Below are 22,072 nucleotides of genomic sequence, written 5' to 3'. Positions count from 1 at the left end.
TCTTAGGGAATGTAGGTGTCATGTGAAGTGCTAGAAATCTCTGACAAATGGAGGGTCATAGGAGCACAGAAGAGGGATGACCTACGCCAGTGGAGGGCTTCCGGGGATGCTTTCTGGAAAAGAGGACCCAGAACTGAGCCCTGGGCAAGGCCAAGAATGAGTTAAGGGCTTTCTAGGAAAAGGAAGTATCAATGAAGACCCAGAGGGGAAGCATAGTGTAGGGTATGAGGGCACCTCAGAACAGCTGAACAGGCTGTAGAAGCAGATCAGGGCCACTCGTTTAAAGGAAAGTTCTTTACTAAAAAGCAAACATGTGGTATTTTTCCAACACTTAAATATTTGAAATACATTTCCCCACACTAATCCCCATGCCCTCTTCTCTTCCTCCTCTATGCCTTTCTTCTCCATCTATCAGGCTCTGCTTTAATACCAACCTCTTCCTTTCTCTGCCTCCTATCCCTTTGTTCCCTCGTTCTCTCTATGTCTCACTCACAGAGAGGCAGGGCAGTGATGTTAGGATGGAGGTGGCATTTACGGAGCTTCAGAGCCTGCCTGTCTCAGTCAGAGGGCATTTCTTTCTCAGGGTTCTCCTGGGCAATGACAGAATCTGTAAGCCCTTAGCATCAATCCCATTATATTGCCTCCCCAAAGTGTTGCCTCCTGCTTGGCACCCAGTAGACAAGAATATAAAGCACAGCAAAATTCAGGAGGAGAAGCAAGCCGGTACATGGGAGCCTTTGGGTGCAAAGATTTTAGTGTGCTAATGTGAGTCTTCAAGGAAGATGGGAGTCCTCCTGGCCTGAACTTCTCTCAGTGAGCTTCCATATCTGTCTTCTGTGTTTACACAGAAGTCACTTCATCTCCGGGCCTTCTGTTGAGAAAGTTGTGCTCATCAGGCATGATCTTCCTCCTTCTTCCACTCTTCTGTACCCAGTCACTGAAGTAACCGGTCATAGTGTCCTCATCGCCTTCTGCCCTTCAGGCACCATGCTCATCTGTCATCCCCAGTCCCTCCTGTGTCTTTAACCCATAAACATATTCATTCTAAAACTTTCACCCTGATTCTACACTAGTTTCTCTCCAATCTCTCCTCCCCTTTCTACCCAAACACCTGGAGAGAGCCATGTCCGCTTCCATATCTCCTATTTGCTGTTTAACTTCTGCAATCTGACTTCTGGCCTCATTATACTACTGAAATTATCTTATTAACATCAATGATGATTCCTTTTTTTGCAAAATGATGTATCTTTTTCGGGCTGTTTCTCAAAGGCCTCTGTGACATGTGTGATATTGCATATAAGGCCCTCCATGATCCAAGGCCTCCCCACCTCTCTGTCTTCATTGCCCACCACTCCCAAAGTCACATTTTATGCTCCTGTGGCACTAAATTGCTGTAATTCTTCGTATTTATCAGGTGGTTTTTTTCCTGTCCTCTTGCCCTTTTCTTGGGATTCCCTTTTCTTTGATCTCATTCCTTCTTGACTGGCCAACATTCATTCATTCATCCTTTAGAACGAGGTGTGGGCTTCATCTTCTGCAGGCCTCCTGATTTTTGTCCCAGGCTGAGTCTGATGACTATGCATCTATTTGACTCTGTTGTTGCTTTCATCAGATGATGTTATTATTATCTGTTTGTGTACTTGTCACTCCACATGCTTATGGACTCCTAGGAAAAGGGCCCCGTGCTTTATTCCAGCATTTAATACAGTGCCTGGTACCCAGGAATGCAAAATTGATATCTACTGGATGAATAAATGAATTTTGCCTAGAAAAATACTCATAGAAAAGGAGATAGTTGAGTTGAAATTTAAAAGGTGAGTATTGCCCCATAGGTGGACGGGTGAAGTACATCATTGTCTGAGACAGGCATTCTTGGGAAAGTGAGGGAAGCACCAAAGGAAGAGAGCTCAACAAGGATGTGCTCTGAGCTGGAGACGAGCTTCAGTATGGGCCACCAGAAGCTCTGGCACATGACCAACACACAGGGTTGGTCCCTTGTATTGGTCAGTCAATGACTGAGGGCTACCCTTAGGATGGGGAGTGGTGGTAGAAGTGAGGGGTCATCACCTCCTGGGTCAAGTGACTGCCATGGAGCCAAGGCCAACTATAAGTTATCGTTAGCTCACAGTCACAGTGGCTGAGGGTGGCGGCCTCAGGCAGGACACGGAAAGCACCATCACTCTTATAGGAAAGGAAATGGCAGGGTGGTAGGATGCAACTTGGTTCATTTTTTGAACTACAAAGTGTTGGATATTGCTGGAGTGGAGGAAGTAAGTGGATTGGGTCTGAGAGGCAGAAGCCGGCTCCTGGAGAACCTGTGTGATGTGCTAAGCATATCAGACATTTTATTCAAGCCATGGAGAGGGTTTTAAGTATTGGATTAACTGCTTTCAACTGCATTAAGAAATATTAGAGTGGCATTGTGAGTGAATGGAGGGGAGGAGCAATACCAGAGCAAGGAGACCAGTTAGGAGGGCATTCAGTAGTCAAGGTGAAAGGTGATGACAGTCTGAACTAAAGTAGTGCGGTGGGGGTGGGGGAGGGGTGTCAGATAGAAGAGAGATTACGAAGTCCGGAGGGAAGATATTTCTGGTCAGAGAGCAATCTCAGAGTATCCCATCGGAGCAGTACCTACTTCTCCCACATGGAAGATCAGTTCTCCTCTTAGCCCTCAAAGCCATCTGTTTTCCCTCACGCACTCACACAGCCATGGGTTATAGGGTTTGGTTCATCTGAATCAAAATAGTTCAAGGCGAGTGCAGCTCTGGAGTTGTACATTAAGGGGTTTCCTTGTTTTCTGAATTAAAAAAAAATATATGGGAGGAAACATGTGTCAAGTGCCATCTCTGTGCGAGATATTGTGCTGTGTGCCCAGTGAATAGCCAGGGGGATGTGGGTATAAAGATCAATAAAGTGTGGGTCTTGCCCTCAAGGTGCCCATAATCTTATAGGTGAGATACAAATGTAGACAACCAATTATAATATAAGGCAAATTATGATATGTGCTTCAATAGCAGTGCACATACATTTGATCTTGGCTGAAGGTGGTGAAGAATATGAGAGAAGTGCAAATAACATATTCTGGTTGCCCAAACAAGGGGGTGACTAATTCTGACCACAGGCTCAGATAATCTTGCTTAATGGAACATTTGAACAGAGTCTAGAGGATGAGAGGGATGTTGATAGGTGAAGAATGGCATCCTAGGCAGAGGGAACAGCAAATGAAGTCATTCTTTAAGGGAAAAAACAAACAAACAAACAAAATATATATATTTAAATTGGGGTTTGCTTAAAATAAATCCACAGTAGAGCTGGAAATAGAAAACACAGGCATTTCAGGTTTAGGTAGTTTAGTCTAAACTTTCAGTGAATTCTTATTACCCTCTTATTAACTTGCAAGAAACAATTTGAACTCCTCAGGGAAATAATGCTATGTAAACAGAAGGCTCTGAAATAAATAGGTATATTAGTGTACAAAGGATAGTCATTTAAGTCTGTTCAAATCCTAATAATAGTAGTTGACTGACATAAACAACACTAAATACAAAGATTGTATTCAATCTGCTCAATGCCCTCTCTGGGACTCCTTAAAGATTAATCATTAGGAAAAGAGCTGGCAGATCTCTGGAATTTCTCTACTTGAACGTTCTTTCTCTTACAGGTCAACAACGAACGGCTGTATCTGCCCTTGAAGTTGGGACAAGGGAAGATAAATATCTTTTCCTTTGGCTTCCATGTGGTAGTGGAAACTGATTTTGGCCTGAAGGTTGTGTATGACTGGAAGACCTTCCTGTCAATCACGGTCCCTCGGAACATGCAGAACACCACCTACGGCCTGTGTGGCCGCTATAATGGCAATCCTGATGATGATCTGGAAATGCCCATGGGTGTGCTTGCATCTAGTATCAATGAATTTGGGCAGAGCTGGGTGAAAAGAGACACGTTTTGCCAGGTTGGCTGTGGGGACCGCTGCCCTTCCTGCGCCAAGGTGGAAGGTTTCTCAAAGGTGCAGCAGCTGTGCAGCCTGATTCCCAACCAGAATGCTGGCTTCACCAAGTGTCACAGCAAAGTCAACCCCACCTTCTTCTACAAAAACTGCCTGTTTGACTCTTGTATCGATGGGGGTGCAGTGCAGACCGCCTGCAGCTGGCTGCAGAATTACGCCAGTACCTGCCAGACCCAGGGGATCGCAGTGACCGGCTGGAGGAATTACACTTCTTGCTGTGAGTCCTTGTTAGCTCACCTTGTGTCTCGATTGGTGTAGGCAGGTCAGTCTTCATCTCCGTAGGTGTCAGAGCAATGTAAGGATATGCAGTTTGGAATTGAATTTGTTATCTGAAACAAGATGTACAATCTCCCAGAGCTTCCTTATCTATAAAATGGGGTTAATACTACTTATTTCACGTGTTGCTTTGGGATGAAATACGATTGCTTATATAAAGCACAGAGCACCATACATGGTATTTGGACTCAGCAAGTGCACAATAAAATTCTAACAAAGGACTAAGGGGAAAGAGTGAGTAGATTGGTTAGTTAGTTAGTTAGTTAGTTAGTTAGTTAGTTATTTCCAGAACCTCATGGGCCCATCATTCTACTGGTAATTTACATGCTTTCTCTAAGTGTGTTATTCTGTTTGATCCACATAGGTCATGTATCAGATTTTGAGCTTATGAAACATAGCAAGATGTTAAGAGCTTTCAAAAGAATTATAGGCCCTAGATTTTAGCCTAGCTCTGTCCTTAAGGATCAGTGTGACCTTGGAGCATTTCACTTTTCTTCTGTGGTTCTTAGTTTTCCTCGATAGTGCTGTGATGATCTTGCCGTCTATACCATTTATGCTACAGAAACATCAGGAAGATCAAATTAGTAATTGAAAGCACAGCACACTCTATGCAGGCTAAACGGTATTGTTGTTATATTAATGGCTTGCTGTGAGCCAAGCCCAGTGCTAAACACTTCATCAACATTATCTCATTTATTGTCCTCCATAACCCAATTAGTTGGGGAGAACCTGAGACTCAGAGGAGTTAAGTAACTTGCCTAAAGTTATGCAATCTCAGTTGCAGTCCAGATTTGACATTCTAACCACAAAGTTCATGCTCTTGACCCATACATTGTACTAGTATACTAACTATGTACTGGACTAATTTGCCTGCATTTAGCACATCACAATAGGAAAATACTATTGGTCTTTGGCCAATCTGCCTTAGTCTGTTTTCCCATCTCAATCTCATTAATTATAGCAAATTTCTTTTTAGACCTAACTGTATGAAAAAGCTACAAATTGATGCTGAATGCATAGAGCTCTAAATAAGTGATACAGCAGGGGTCCCAGAGAAAAAAAACACTTTCTTTGCATTCTGGAAAAAGGAGATTTGGATTAAAAACCAGAAGCAGTATTGTAATTTAATGCTTACACAGTTACTTTACATTCCACATAATTGGATTCATGTAGATTGTGGGAGGAACTGGGGAGAGGCAGGGAAAAGATGCCAATACCACTTCATCCAGGCTCAGTCCTTGAGTGAGGGGTTGGGGAAATGATGCCAGTAAGAGTGACTTTCCACACTAATTGACCTTTGATCACATCAGTAAAATAAATACGTCTGTAACAAAGTCAGAGTCTGGATAAATCCCCAGAGCTACCCTGGATTCATTAGGGTCCACACAGTGAGACCAGAGAGTTTGCCTTTTTCCAAATCAGGAAACAAAGTCATGGACCCAAGGACCTTGAAATGGCACAGGATGGGGAAAAAGTTTTAAAAAGAACCCTCTGCCTGATCTTTCTTGATACCTACTACAAGGAGTCCCCTTTTTACCTGCAGCCATGCTGTGGTGGCCGAACTGTTCTCTGGGATGGCTGAGGGGTGGGGCATAGTGTATGCCCAAAACATTACTTCTAGCTGCAGTGAGCAGGGAAATCATAGACAATTGTTTTTAGAGGGGAACAATACCAAGAACTCTCACCTTAAATTATGGGTTCAATTTTTGTCACTTATGGGAAGGAAAAAGAATTGAGTTAGGACACCCCTATAACCTCTGAGGATGAAGGTCTCCTCACCTTTACAGACTTGGACCCACAGGGCTGAAAATCATGTATGATGAGGAAACAGTTTTCGAAAGGGAGACTCTTTCATAAAGGATATAAAGACCATTTTTCTTGTCCTCCTGCCCCTCTACCAGCAACCCTTTTGTCTCCCTTCCTCAAAGTCCTATTCAGACATTGGTTGCCTCCTCCATACATAGTAACGGGGAGCTGGATCCAAGGCACTCAAAGCAGAGGCTGTCCTGTCTCACCCTTAGTCTTGAACCCAACCTTGTGGCTCTCAGCTGCCCACAGTACACATCACAAGAGAGTTACACCTTTCCCTACCTTGACATTTCAGGACAGGGGGCAAAGATCCAAAGGAGAACACTTGAAGAACTAAAATAAGAGAAAAAATTATACTTTAAAGATGGTATGTGTGTGGGGATGGGGGTGGAAACAGTTGGAGGCAGCCTAGTTTTCCATTTTGAAGTTCAGAAGCAGAAGAAAGCTCTGAGAGACTGAGTCCCAACTCAGCCATTCAATCTGAGAGATCGGTGAATGCAGATAGTCTATCTTCAATATAGTTGTAACTGCATTTGATGTGATTTTAACCACTGGAATATAAGGGCAGAACTAACATCCTGTCGTTCGCCCCATTCTACTAATAATTAATCCAATCCACCATTTACAGGTTGAAATGGTGCTTTTCAGGAGAAAGGGGGTTAAACCAGAATTTCCTGTAAAACTTAATGCTTCATTGGTAACAAAGTAGAATGCTGGTGTTCCTTAATATTTTGATGATATTAGCAGTTCCTACCAACGAAATAATTTATTACTCAATTACCTTATTTTTAAATGCATTGGAAAACTTCTTCACCCAAGTTGAACAAATAGGCTTATAGGGGGAAACGGAGGTAAATTTTCTTAATTAGTGACCCCTTCTTAAAATTCGTTCAGCCTAGTCTATCATTCTTTCAGAACCTTAAAGTACTAGATAGTGAGCGTACAGTAAGAGAAGAAAATAATACATGCATAACAGTTACTTAGCTCTGACTGTGTGTCAGGCACATTCCAAGTGCAATACACATCCTCACTCCTCACAGCAGCCTGTAAAGTAGGTACTATTAGGTTGGTGCCAAAGTAATTGTGGTTTTTGCAATTGTTTTTAACCTTTGAAACTACAATTACTTTTGCACCAACCTATATTAATAGTCCCATTTTCTAAAGGAGAAAACTGAAGCTCAGAGAAATGAAGTAACTTTCCCAAGGAAAGTGGCTTGGGTAAGTTGGAAAGTGGCTCCAGAGTCAGTGTTCTCCCAAGGTGTAATGCTACCTTTCTGACCCTGGTCAGGCCAAGGGGCTCTGGGGAGCTGGGGAAGCCCCTGGTGCTGTAGGGGGTGTACAGCTCTGTAGAATCAGGTCTGTGAGGTATCTTCGAGCCATTGTAAGAATGAAATGTGATGACGTCTCACAAACCAGACCACCCAGTACCTGACACCTGGTCAATGGCCAATCAAGGTTGAGTATCATTTTCCCTTTTATCAGAGGCAGCTTTGGCTGCTTCAGAGTCCTGTAATTAGGGGTTTTCCTACATAGTTCTCAGCAGATCTAATCAACTCTTGTGGAATAACCAAAAGAAAAAAATCTATTACTGCTACTTCAACTGCTACTGCTATTAACAGCAGAAACTATCGTTGAAGCACCAGGCACTGTACTAGAAGCTTTGCAAAATTTCATGTCATTTTATCTTAATAACTACTTGATGAGGGAGATATTATTATGCCCATTTCACAGAGGAGGAAAAGAGGTTTCGAGAGGGTAAGTAACCTGCCTAAGGTGGCAGAGCCAGGACTCAAACCAGGTCAGTCTGCCTCCAAAGCTCTTGTCCATCCCATTGTACTGCATTCCTCTTCAGGCATTCTGTGCATCACACCCACCTGGGAACAAAGGCTAAATCAGACCACTGGCCATGGCGAGAGACACATTTGTGACCATGATAGAAATCCAGGTGGAGAGCCATCCTCATTCACAGCTCTCATTATTTCATTTGGGTTGAAAAAACAAGTATTAGAAATTTTAAAGTTTTGTCTTCAAGAGTCAAATATTTATTAACCACCTTCCATGTTCTTAGCACTGTTTTAGGTGCCATGGAATACTCAGAAGTATAAAATATGAAGTTTATCGTCTAGTTTGGGAAATAGGACCAGCATACTTAAAACAACAATGGACATCTCTAAATTGGTAGTATATCTTCCCAAGTATTAAAATTGAATGTCTATTCAAGTCATTTGAACAGAAAGAGCAACCAGTAGAAAGATAAGAAGTCCAGAAATAGGCCCAAACACTAAGGAGAAATTAGTATATAGTAAAGTGACATTTGAAATCACTGGGGGGAAATAGCTAAATCCCTCCTTCACTCCTCACTCAAAAATAAAATCCAGACAGAATCAAGATTAAACAAAAACATTTAAGTTATAAAAGTACTAGAAGAAAACGAAGGAGTTTTTGTTGTTGTTTTGTTTTATTTGTTTTGGTTTGGTTTGGTAATCTTAGATTAGAGAGGGGCTTTCTAAGCAAAACACCCAAAGCCTTAAGGGAAAACCTGATAAACTTGACTTTAAAATTTTAAATTTCTGTATGGAAAAAGCATAATAAAGAACAAACAAATGTACCAAAAAAAGCAAAGTCAAAAGACAAATGATAAATATTTTGTAACATATGACAGGCGAAAGTCTACTTTAATTTATAATGAGATTTTACAATTTAATAAGACAAAACTTGAGTAACGCAAAATGTGTAAAGCACATGAAAAGATGGCTTACAGAAAAAGACATACAAATGGATTATAAACAAATGAAAAGATGATCAACCTCACAAAGAATGCAAACTAAATAGGGATATTGCTGATATAGCATTGTTTTCAATTTCTTTATTGTGGTAAAATACATATGACAAAACTTACTATCGTAACCATTTTTAAGTGTACAGTTCGGTGGTATTAAGTACATATTGTGCAACCAATACCACCATCCATCTCCGGAACTGTTTTCATTTTATGAAATTGAAAATCCATACTCATTAAACAATAGCTCTCCATCTCCCCCTCATCCCCATCTCCATCCCCCAGCAACCACTGTTCTAATTTTTGTCTCTACGAACTTATTTCAGGTACTTCATATAAGTGGAATCATACAATATTTATCTTTTTGTGGGTGGCTTATTTCACTTAGCTTAATGTCCTCAAGTTTCATCCATGTTGTAGTATATTGCAGAATTTCCTTTTTTTTAAAGCTGCATAATATTCTATTGTATATACCACATTTTCTTTATCCATTTATCCATTGATGGATACTTGGGCTGTTTCTAATGTTTTAGCTATTGTGAATAATACTGTTATGAATATGAGTGTATAAATATGTTTTTGACATAATTCTTTAAAATATTTTGAGTATATACCCAGATGTGGAATTACTAGATCACATGGTAATTCCATGTTTAATATTTTTAGGAACTTACAGTATTTTCCAAGTAACTGTACCATTTTACTTTTTCCACCAGTGGTGCACAAGGGTTCCAATTTCTCCACATTTTGCTAACGCTTGCTATTTTCTGTTTTGTTTTTAAATTTTATTGGGGCATATTGGGGAACAGTGTGTTTCTCCAGAGGCCATCAGCTCCAAGTCGTCCTTCAATCTAATTGTGGAGGGCACAGCTCAGCTCCAAGTTCAGTTGCTGTTTTCAATCTTTAGTTGCAGGGGGCACGGCCTACCATCCCATGCGGGAATTGAACCAGCAACCTTGTTGTTGAGAGCTTGTGCTCTAACCAACTGAGCCACCCGGTTGCCCCACTGGCTTTTTAATAGTAGCCCTTCTAATGGGTGAGAGGTCTCATAGTAGTTTTGATTTGCATTTCTCTGATGATTAGTGATATTGAACATATTTTCATGGGCTGATTAGCCATTCATATTCCTCATTTGGAGAAATGTCTATTCAAGTCCTTTGAATAGACATTTTTGAATCAGGTTGTTGTTTTTTTGTGGTTGAGTTTTAGGAGTCCTCTATATATTATGGATAGTAATCCCTTATAGCTATAGCATTTAACCTTTCATATTTCAAAGAATCAGGATGTTTGTTGATAAATAATTAGTGAGGATGTGGAAAAATAGACCTCCTCATATAGCCCTGGTAGGAGGATAAATTGCGTAGCCTCTTTAGAGGGCAATTCAGTTGCATCCATCAATAATTTAATAATAATTTACATACCCTTTGACACAGTAATTCCACTTTCAGGAATTTATTGTACAGATTCACTTACTCATGAGGGCAAAAGTATGTGTACAAGGATGTTCACTGCAGCAGCAGCACCAACACATACAATTTATCATGCAGCAGTACAAAAAACAATCATTCAAAGCAAAATGGTATTGAGTAGAAAATCCCACACAATAGTAGTTGTGTTTTTCATATACATCTATTAAAATAAGTTTCTATAAAACTTTTAAGCAAGACTGTCTTTAGTAATTAGCTAACACTTACTGAATACTTAGGTGCTAAGAACTATTCTAAGCACATAGACTCACTCAATCCTTCCCAACAAATTATGAAGTGATGCTGTGGGTATCTGCATTTTACTGATTAAGGGGCTGAGAACCAGAGAGACTGACTGGCACTGGTCTCTTACATCTGGCTCCAGGGCTCATGTCTTCTTCACCAGGACCATAACTGCCTTCCATAAATCATCTGCATAGAACATAGTTGACATGGATCAGTCTACACACACACACACACACACACACACACACACACACACACACTCACATGCACACACAACACACAGAGAATGCACATTTGCCTTCTTAGAAATCAAGGAGCTCAGGGGACTACTGTTTATAAACTACTGGCTTAGAAAACAATTCTGTGGAAGATCTGAGATGAAGGTGAGTTGTTAGTATTGGTATAAGAGTGGAGAGTTTATGAATAAGATTGCACTCCACCTGGGACTTGAACAATGGGGAATTTAGATGGGCTGAGAGGATAAAGAAGGGCATTCAGAGAGAGATCAATATGAATGAGGACCTTTTGGAGGCTGGGTGAAAAAGATGAAGGGAGTAAGAAGTACAAGTTGGTAGTCACAAAATAGTCACAGGGATGTAAAGTACAGCACAGGGAATCTAGTTAATAATATTGTAATACCTATGTATAGTGCCAGGTGGGTACTAGACTAATTGTGGGGTAGGGGTCACTTTGTAAATTATATGTGTCTAACTACTAGGCTGTACACCTGAAACTAATATAAAATAATATTGACTGTCAACTGTAATTGAAAATTTTTTTTAAAATAAGTGAATGAGGACCTAAAGTCAGGAATAGGAATGAATGTGGGGTGCCCTGGGCATCCATCAAGGGGACTGCTAATTGAAGTCAAGATGCACATTGGGAGGTGCGTTTGAGATAGCAGCTTAAAGGATCTCAAAAAAACAGACTGAAAAGAGGACAAAGATTATGTGAGGAACAGTTACCTTCACCTGCTCTTTGGTCCATGATTTAAGCAATAATAAGTCAGAGGCTTTCCATAAACAGAGAGGATATCAATCAGGAAAGGCGGTAAAGCTCACGCCACCCTACCCTCTCAAGTGCCCCCCCAAATACCCCTTCCATCTCCCTGAGTGGGTGAGCAACGGCCTCAGGAAAAGACCTTACACTTCTTGTGATTGTACAAGTCTTGATTGGTGTCTTCTATTTCAGCTGTCACCTGCCCTCCCAACAGCCATTACGAGAGCTGCGTGAGTGTCTGCCAGCCCCGCTGTGCTGCCATCCGCCTGAAGAGTGACTGCAACCACTACTGTGTGGAGGGCTGTCAGTGTGATGCAGGCTACGTCCTCAATGGCAAGAGCTGCATCCTGCCTCATAGTTGCGGCTGCTATTCAGATGGCAAATATTACGAGGTAGGAGAGCTCAACCCTGCCTCTTCCTCCTTGCCAATCATCAGATTTCTCTCCAATGCTCAGAGGCTCCCTACTTCATTATGAAGATTGTGATGCTTATTCGCAAGGATGTGAGAGGGCAAAGAGGTTACGATCAGGTCCCTAGAGGCTCTTGCTCACTGAGCATCAGATTTGGAAATGCATTTGGGCCTCACGCTTCTCCTTCTTTGGCATCAGCAAAGTCTCTGCACTCTGCCTCCTCTCCTCACTAGCATTTGTGTTTCTCTCTCTTCCATGCCTCTCTCTAGGTCCCTCTGAATTCCTGTCCTGTTAATCTTAGTTTGAAAGCTTCTGATATGGCTATTGTTTGGAAATATGGTAACTGTGAATCTAATATGTGTAACTGTCTTAGCTAAGGACATTTGTTAACTGGAAAAGGTGGGACTCGAGGTTGGGAAGAGTGATTTTCCCTCTTCTGGCTAGTGAAGCTTCATGAGACTCAGTGAAAGAGCCTTAATGCTGTGCCCACACATCCTACCCTTTGCTTCTCTGTATGCAGGGGCTGAAACAGTTAATGAAGGTGTCTTTGTAGGTGTTACACAGTAAAATATATTAGCTCACTAAGTCATTTACTTTTTGTACTTTGTAAATTCTTTTTTTTCTTAAAATTTTCTTTTAAGATTTTTATTTAAAAATATAGTTACCATACAATATTATATCAGTTCCAGGTGTACCTCATAGTTGTTCAATATTTATATATCTAAAGGAGTGATCACCATAAGTCCAGCAACCATCTGACACCTTATCACGCTATCGCAATATTACTGACTCTATTCCCCATGCTGTGCATTACATCCCCATGATTTGTTTGTTTTCTGCCTGGAAATTTGAACCTCTATTCCCTTCAACTTCCCCCCCCTTTTTAATTTTTCAATTACATTTACAGTTAGCATTCAGTATAATTTTATATTAATTTCATGTGTACAGCATAGTAGTTAGACATTTGTATAATATAAGAAGTGATCCCCCTAACTAGTCTAGTACTCACCTGGCACTATACATATTTCCTATGCTTTACTTTACTTCCCCATGACTACTTTGTAACAACCAATTTGTACTTCTTAATCTCTTCCCATTTTTCACCCACCTCCTCAAACTCACTCCCGTCTGGCAACCATCAAAATAGTCTCTGTATCTATCAGTGTGTTTCTGTTTTATTTGTTTGTTTATTTTGTTCTTTAGATTCCATATATAGGTGAAATCACATTGCATCTGCCTTCCTCTGTCTGACATACTCCACTCAGCCCAATACCCTCCAGGTTCATCCATGTGCCGCTGGTGGCAAGAATCCATTCCCTTTCATGGCTAAGGAATATTCCATTGTATATATGTACCACCTCCCCTTTATACATTCATCCATCGATGTACATTCAGGCTGCCTCCACATCTTAGCCATTGTAAATAATGCTGCAATGAACATGTGAATGCACATGCCCCGTCAAAGTAGTGTTTTGGGTTACTTTAGATAAATACCCAGAAGTGGTATTACTGGGTCTTCTTTTGCCTTGTTATAGCCTGTTTTAAAGTCTGTTTTGTCTAGTATAAGTATTTCTATCCGAGCTTTTTCTTTTTTCCATTTCCATTTTCATGAAATAACTTTTTCCATCCTTTTACTTTCAGTCTGTGTGTGTCAATTTGAATTGAGTCTCTTGTAGGCAGCATATGTAAGGGTTTCATTTTCTTATCCATCCAGCCACCCTATGTTTTTGATTGGGGCATTTAATCCATTTGCATTGAAAGTAATTGTTGATAGATATATAGTTATTGCCATTTTGTTATTCATTTTTTTTTCGATCTTAAAGAAGTCTCTCTAACATTCCTTGTAATCCTGGTATGATGGTGATGAACTCCTTTAGCTTTTTCTTATCTGGGAAACGATATCTCCTTCAATTTTAAATCATAGCCTTGCAGAGTAGAGTAATTTTAGTTGGAGGTCCTTGCTTTTCATCACTTTGAATATTACGTACCAATCCCTGCTGGCCTGCAAAGTTTCTGTTGAGAAATCCATTGACAGTCTTATGGGAGCTCTCTTGTAGGTAATTACCTGCTTTTCTTTTGCTGCTTTTGAGATTCTTTCTTTGTCTTTAACCTTTGGAATTTTCATTATGATGTGTCTTGGTGTGGGCCTCTTTGAGTTCAATTTGTTTTGGACTCTCTGAGCTTTCAGGACTTGAATATTTATTTCCTTCACCAGGTTAGGAAAGTTTTCAGTTATTATTTCTTCAAATAGGTTCTTAATCCCTTGCTTTTTTCTTCTCCTTCTGGTACTCCTATGATGTAAATGTTGTTATGCTTGATGTTGTCTGAGAGGTCTCTTTAACTATCCTCATTTTTCTTTTAAATTCTTTTTTCCTTTTGTTGTTCTGATTGGGTGTTTTCTGCTACCTTGTCTTCCAAATTGCCAGTTTGATCCTCTCCTGCATTTAGTCTGCTGGTGATTCTTTCTAGTGCATTCTTTATTTCAGTTCTTATATTTTTCACTTCTGACTGGTTCTTTTTTATGGTTTCTATGTCTTTTTTAATGCTTGCTATCTCTTTGTTGAAGTTCTCAGTAACTTCCTTATAAGGAGCATCCTTATAACTAGTGCTTTGAACTCTGTCTCTGGTAAGTTGATTGCCTCCATTTTGTTTCATTCTTTTTCTGGAGTTTTCTCCTCTTCTTTCATTTGGGATGTATTTCTTTGTTTCCCCATTTTGGCTGCTTCTCTGTGTTAGGTAGATATGCTACATCTCCCAGTGTTGCTGGATGGCCTTATGTAGCCTACTAAGGGCCCTGTGTGGCTCAGTGGCACAGTCTTCCTGGTCACCTGCACTGATTGCCCCAGGAGAATCCCTCATGCAGGTTGTGTGTGCCTTTTTGTAATATTTGAGCTGTGATTGCTATTGGCACATCAGTAGGTGGGACTGACCCTCAGACTGACTGGCTGCGGGGTTTGGCCATGTCCACAGCTTATGGGCTGTTGTGAAGGGGTCTTACCACACAGCGTGCCCTTTGAGACCACCCTGTGGGGCTAATTGGGTGGTGCTATACTGTGGTCTAAAGCTAACCTGTAAGTATGTTGGTTCTGGAGATTCTTGGGAGGGTCTCCAGTGCAGGCTCAGGTCAGCCACTACCTGTGACTATCCAAGAGTACCTGGTAGGAGCTACAAAGTGATCTGCAGTTGGTCGCTGCCTGTGCTAGAGCTGGAGGCATGTGGGAGAGGCCGCACCATGAACCAAGGATGGCTGCCACCAGTACTAGGTCTGGGGTAGCTTAGCAAAAAGTCAAGAAAAACGAGGCCTGCTGTGAGTTTCCAGCTCCCATAAGATTCAGCTGATAAAACCTGTGTGGGGTTGGGTGTGGCAGGGTCTCAGTGAGTTACCAGGATGGAACAAGCCAAGCTCACCAGACCAATTCAGATTCAGATTTGGCTGTGTGGGGAGAAAGCTCAACAAAGCAAAGATGGCACCCACCTGCTGGTACATGGGAGGAAGACCCCACACAGGGAAAATGGTGACTGTCTTCCAGCCAACACCTTGAAACCACACACCTCAGTCTTCCCCTTGTATGTCTACGAGTCCCCCTGAGTCATTGTCCCTCTGCTGGAGGCCAGGGTGAGTGCCTGCGAAGGAGTCTGTGTCGGCCCTTTAAGAGGACGTCTGAGTTTCCCTCAGCCTTCCATCCCACCCAGATGGTTGGAATCCCCACTGTTTTTCACAGCCAGATGTTGTGGGGACTCCTCTTTCTGGCACCAGAACTCCAGGCTGGGGAGCCTGGGGTCCCTTGCTCCTCTGTGGGGAACCTTTGTGGCTGAGATATTCCTCCTAATTTTCAACTGCCACATGGGCCCCTCCTACCAGTCTTGAAATGGCTTGTTCTTTATGTTTTTAGTTATAAAACTTCTGTTCAGCTAGACCTCAGATGGTTCTCCAGGTTGATTGTTCTATAATTTAGTTGTAATTTTAATGTGTTCTGTACTTTGTAAATTCTTTATGTGCCATAATACTCAGCCAGAAAGCTCTTGCCTGGAGAAGGTATTTAGCTTATGGTTCTGTCTCAAGCCCATTGTCTGTTTAAATGACATAAAGCCTTATATTGGTGAGCAGACAATTAACAATAGAAAACATTGAATATCTGTTATATGCAGATCATTGTGCTGTGGCATTATTGGCGATGATAACGTATGTTCTCTGCCTTAAGAGGAACTTAAAATGGTAAAGTATGTTCTCTGCCTAAGGAACTTAAAAATCTATTTTGCAGAGGAAAAAGAACATGCACTTTAAAGAACAAGACAACAATTACAAAGTAACATATCAACAACTGAAAAATAATACCCTACAGAACTAAACATTTTTAAATGAAAAAGAATAGCAGCATTTAGAATTGAAGTGTCTGAATTGGAAATAAACTAGGCAAAAAATCATGTCTCCTTTTTGTAAAGATGCGTTGACTTGTTTAAAAATAACTAAGTTGACTTTACTTTGAGAATAAATAAAAAATAAATAAATGTTGAATTACCATCAATTTCATTTTCATTGGGAAATTTGCTTAAGTGTTATATTGGAAAGACAGGGAAAAGTAGAGTTAAATAGTAGAGCTAATCAAGGAAGACTTCTTGGGAGAGGTCTGTTTTGAAGTTAGCTCTTAAAAATACTGATTATTTTAAAGAAAACAGCAGAACATGTGGAGAAAATAATAATAAATTCAGTTTTCTCACAATCTGAGAGAAGAGACAACCAGGCTCAAAACTGAAAAAGCACTCTTCTCATCTCTGTTCCCCTATCTGGAGCCTTACTGAAATGTAGACGTCTAATAAGTGTGTCGTGCACCCCTCAACAGAGATCCTGGGTGTCTGTGGCATAATGGAATGAGACTTGGGTTTGATCCTAGCTAAACCACACTAGTGAGGTGACATTGAGCAACCTGTGTCATTTCTCTGAGCTTTAGTTGTTCTGTCTATGAAATGTGACTAATAACACCAACTCAGCATGATTGTTGTATAAATAATCTATGCCAGGTGCCTTGCCTAGTACCTGACACCTAGTAGTTCAATAACTGGTAGCTGCTATTGTTTTTCTTATTCTCCTGAGAAGCATTTTGTAAATAAAAAATCCAGGCATGTTAATGAAATGATGCATATAAAAGCCCTTGGAACTCTTAGGAAAGGCCTGGTACAGCTCTTGGCAGCTGTTAATACTATAAACATTATTATCTACTTTTCGGCAGAATGTCAGTGGGTTTGATGATAGCTTATCCCTGGAAAGTAGCAAGCTCACAGAACAAATAATCCACATCTACTTGCCACAATTCAAACAAGCTTAGGGGCTTGTTTATACAACAAATTTCTTCAGAAAGAAAGAGAAAACACATCTACCCTCATCAGCATTTAAGGTAATCACCTAGCTGTCATTGTCATGTCTAATTAAGGTAAAGAAAGTAGCATTGGCACCAGTAACTTTACTGTGGTACTAGTTTCATGATCAAGTTCTCCTGTGGGATGAGTTATTTACCCTTGATCATATCCACATACATCATGTTATTTTTCTCTTTCCATCATGTAATGTATGACTTCTTATCAGAAAGAGGCCAGACCATCCACTCAGTTATTCTACAAATCTGGTAAGAGATATGAAGTCAATTTGTGAGGTTGCTGGCATCTAGAATATTTTACAGGTCTAGAAGGAGGAAAGGCTTGATTCTAGGAACTACTTCACTTTGAAGATGAAAGCATTAACAGTGACATCTTTTCTTTTCTTTTTTTTAAAAGATTTTATTGGGGAAGGGAAACAGGACTTTATTGGGGAACAGTGTGTACTTCCAGGACTTTTTCCATGTCAAGTTGTTGTCCTTTCAATCTTAGTTGCAGGGGGGCACAGCCCACCATCCCTTGTGGGAGTCGAACCAGCAACCTTGCTGTTGAGAGGATGCGCTCCAAACAACTGAGCCATCTGGGCTCTCAGCAGCAGCTCAGCTCAAGGTGCCATGTTCAATCTTAGTTGCAGGGGGCTCAGCCCACCATCCCTTGAGGGAATTGAACTAGCAACCTTGTGGTTGAGAGCCCACTGGCCCATTTGGGAATTGAACCGGCAGCCTTTGGCATTAGGAGCACAGAGCTCCAACTGCCTGAGCCACCAGGAGGCCCCTAGCAGAAGCATCTTGAAGTGCATTGGATTGAGGAAACATCCTGGAAGATCTCATGCTATATCTATTTATTCTTGAATATGAGTCAGATCTGTAGTTCATATCTCAGGTTTTGATAAGTCTATAGTTAAAGCAGAAAACAGTGACAAGACAGAATCATAGGCCTTTTTGTGCCATTAAAACTTTCTGGATAGCACTGTTTTGATCAAATGAGTTAGTGCACTGAGTGTCCCGTCTCTATGCTATAGTTGGCTACTTGGGACCACACTCCACTTGGACAGTCATTACCAATTTCCAACAGTTCCCTGGAATTTTAAGGCTAGAATAAGTGCAAGATCAAGAGCAAAATCTACCAAGTGGAGCTGTATCTACAGAGTTTTGTTCATTTAGGGAATAGTACAAAAAGTAGTTGCCACCAGCTGAGGATGCACTTTGTTGTAGGTATTTTATAAAACATGATATAATTCCTCACCATCTGAAAGAAGATGACTGGTTCTCCTCTTGTAATAAGCAGCTATGATTTATTGAGTACCTACTCTATGAGTATGTCATGAACTGTATTTTACATATCTTATTTAATTTAATCTTAACAACTGCCTTGCAAAACATGAAATATTTTGTTTTAAGTTTTCAAGTACAGTTGACATTCAATATTATATTAGTTTCAGATGTATGGCACAGTGGTTAGACATTTACATAACTTATCAGGTTATACCCCTGATAAATCTAGTACCCACCTCATACCACACATAGTTAATACAATATTATTGACTATGTTCCCTATGCTGTACTTTACATCCCTGTGACTGTTTTGTGACTGCCAATCTGTACTTAACCCTCCTGCTTTTTCACCCATTCCCCCAAACCCCTTTCCATCTGGCAAGCACCAGTTTTCTTCTGAGTTTTTATCTATGAGATTATTTCTGTTTTCTTTGTTTATTTATTTTGTATTTTAGATTACACATATAGATGAAATCATATAGTGTTTGCCTTTTTCTGTCTGACATATTTCACTTAATATAATACACTCTAGGTCCATCCATGTTGTCACAAATGGTAAGATTTCATTCTTTTTTATGGCCGAGTAATATTCCATTATATATACTCATATGTACCACCTTTTCTGTATCCCTTTGTCTATCGAAGGACACTTATGTTGCTTACCTATCCTGGCTATTGTAAATAATACTGCAATAAACATGTGGAAGCATACATATTTTCAAATTAGTGTTTTGAATTTCTTTGAATAAAATCCAGAAAATTGTATGGTAGTTTTATTTGTTTCTTTATTTGTTTATTTCTTTTAATTAAAGTTTATTGGGGTGACAATTGTTAGTAAAGTTACATAGATTTCAGGTGTACAATTCTGTATTACATCATCTATAAATCCCATTGTGTGTTCACCACCAGAGTCAGTTCTCCTTCCATCACCATATATTTGATGCCCCTTACACTCATCTCCCACCCCCTCACCCTTACCCTCTGATAACCAATAAACTATTGTCTGTGTCTTGGGATGAGTTTTCTCATTTGTTTGTCTTGTTCTTTTGTTGTTTTTGGTTTATATACCACATATCAGTGAAATCATATGGTTCTCTGCTTTTTCTGTCTGACTTATTTCGCTTAGCATTATACTCTCAAGATCCATCCATGTTGTCACAAATGTTCCTATATCATCTTTTCTTACCGCCGAATAGTATTCCATTGTGTATATGTACCACAACTTCTTTATCCATTTATCTATCGAAGGACATTTTGGTTGTTTCCATGTCTTGGCCACCGTAAACAAAGCTGCAATGAATATCGGAGCACACTTGTCTTTATGTATAAATGTTTTCAGATATTTTGGGTAGATACCCAGGAGAGGGATTGCTGGGTCATATGGTAATTCTATTCGTAATTTTTGAGGAACCTCCACACTGCCTTCCATAGCAGCTGCACCAGTCTGCATTCCCACCAACAGTGTATGAGGGTTTCTTTTTCTCCACAGCCTCTCCAACACTTGTTGCTATTTGTCTTGTTGATGATAGCCATTCTGACTGCGGTGAGGTGATATCTCTTTGTGGTTTTTATTTGCATTTCTCTGATGATTAATGATGTTGAGCATTTTTTCATGTATCTATTTGTATGTTCTTTGGAGAAATGTCTCTTCAGGTCCTCTGCCCATTTTTCAATTGGGTTGTTTGTTTTTTTGTTATTGAGATGTATGAGTTCCTTGTAAATTTTGGATATTAGCCCTTATTGGAGGCACTGTTTGCAAAAATTTTCTCCCATTCGGTTGATTGCCTCTTTATTTTGTCAATGGTGTCTTTTGCTGCTCAGAAGCTTTTAAGTTTGATATAGTCCTATTCATTTATTTCAGCTTTTACTTCCCTTGCCTTTGGAGTCAAATTCATAAAATGCTCTTTGAACTCAAGATCCATAAGTTTAGTACCTATGTTTTTTTCTATGCAGTTTATTGTTTCAGGTCTTATGCTTAAGTCTTTGATTCATTTTGAATTAATTTTGGTACATGCTGACATATAGCAGTCCAATTTCATTCTTTTGCACGTGGCTTTCCAATTCTGTCAGCACCATTTATTGAAGAGGCTGTCTTTTCTCTATTGTATGTTTTTTGCTTCTTTGTCAAAAATTACCTGTCCATATTTATTTGGGTTTATTTCTGGGTTCTCAATTCTATTCCATTGGTTGATGTGTCTGTTTTTCTGCCAATACCCTGCTGTTTTGATTATTGTAGGCCTGTAGTACAAGCTAAAATCAGGGAGTGTGATACCTCCAGTATTGTTCTTTTTTCTTAAGCTTGCTTTGGCTATTTGGGGTCTTTTGTGGTTCCAAACAAATCTGATGATTTTTTTGTTCTATTTCTTTAAAAAATGCTATTGGGATTTTGATGGGGATTGCATTAAATCTGTATATTGCTTTGGGTAATGTGGCAATTTTAACTATGTTGATTCTTCCAATCCATGAGCACGGAATGTCTTTCCATTTCTTTGTGTTCTTCAATTTCTTTTAAAAATGTCTTATAGTTTTCAGCATATAGGTCTTTCACATCCTTGGTTAAGTTTATTCCTAGGTATTTTGTTCTTTCTCCTGCAATTGCAAAAGGAATTTTTTTTTCTTTTTCTGAGATTTCATTGTTAGTATTTCAGAATGCAATGGGGTAGTTTTATTTTTAATTATTTGAGGAATCTCCATACTGTTTTCCAATTTGTAAATTCACCAACAGTGTACAAGGGTTCCCTTTTCTCCACATGCTTGCCAATACTTGTTGTTTGCTGATTTAATGACAGGTGTGAGGTGATACCTCATTGTGGTTTTAATTTGCATTTCTCTGATGATTAGTGATTTTTGAGCATGTTTTCATGTGTCTGTTGGCCATCTGTATGCTCTCTAAGGAGAAATGTCTATTCAGTTCCTCTGCCTATTTTTTAATTTGATTGTTTAGTTGTTGTGGCGTTAAGTTGTATGAATTCTTTATAAATTTTGGATATTAAGCCCTTGTTGGATGTATCATTCATGAATATCTTCTCCCATTCAGTAGGTTGTTTTTTTCATTTGCTGATAGTTTCCTTCTCTGTGCAAAATTTTTTAGTTTGATGTAGTATCATTTGTTTATTTTTTCTTTCGTTTCCCTTGATTGGGGGGACAGAGTCATGGTAAAGAGTTTATTACCTATGAGGTCAGACAATTAAGTTAGTGAACTCATCCTAGAAAAAATGCTGTATACCTCATTGCTGAATATCACTGTGGTCACCTTCAAAGTACTCCCCTTGGGAAGCTATGCATTGATGCCAGTGCCTAGTCCAACCTTCAGAGCAATTTTGGAACTCTTTTTCCAAATGAATGGCTATCAAAGTTGTCATCGTATTTCCTTTGATGTCTTGAGTGTCATCGAAATATTTTCCTTTATCTTCAGGTGAAGAAAGAAGTCATTGGGG

General features: G+C 39.9%; 1 protein-coding gene across 1 annotated transcript in view; it reads left to right on the top strand.

Annotated features, from left to right (window-relative positions):
- LOC308492418 (alpha-tectorin) overlaps positions 1-22,072 on the top strand; it is an 82,715-nt gene that overhangs the window by 35,321 nt on the left and 25,322 nt on the right. Inside the window, exons 11-12 of the mRNA XM_081037396.1 lie at positions 3,662-4,223; positions 11,774-11,973. Coding sequence (XP_080893522.1) covers positions 3,662-4,223; positions 11,774-11,973 — 762 coding nt within the window. The remainder of the gene's footprint in view (positions 1-3,661; positions 4,224-11,773; positions 11,974-22,072) is intronic.

Source organism: Rhinolophus hipposideros (assembly GCF_964194185.1).
Source record: "Rhinolophus hipposideros genome assembly, chromosome: 24".
In the NCBI taxonomy this organism is placed as follows: Eukaryota; Metazoa; Chordata; class Mammalia; order Chiroptera; family Rhinolophidae; genus Rhinolophus; species Rhinolophus hipposideros.
Note: the sequence above shows the minus strand (reverse complement) of the source record. Positions and strands in the feature narration are given on the sequence as shown.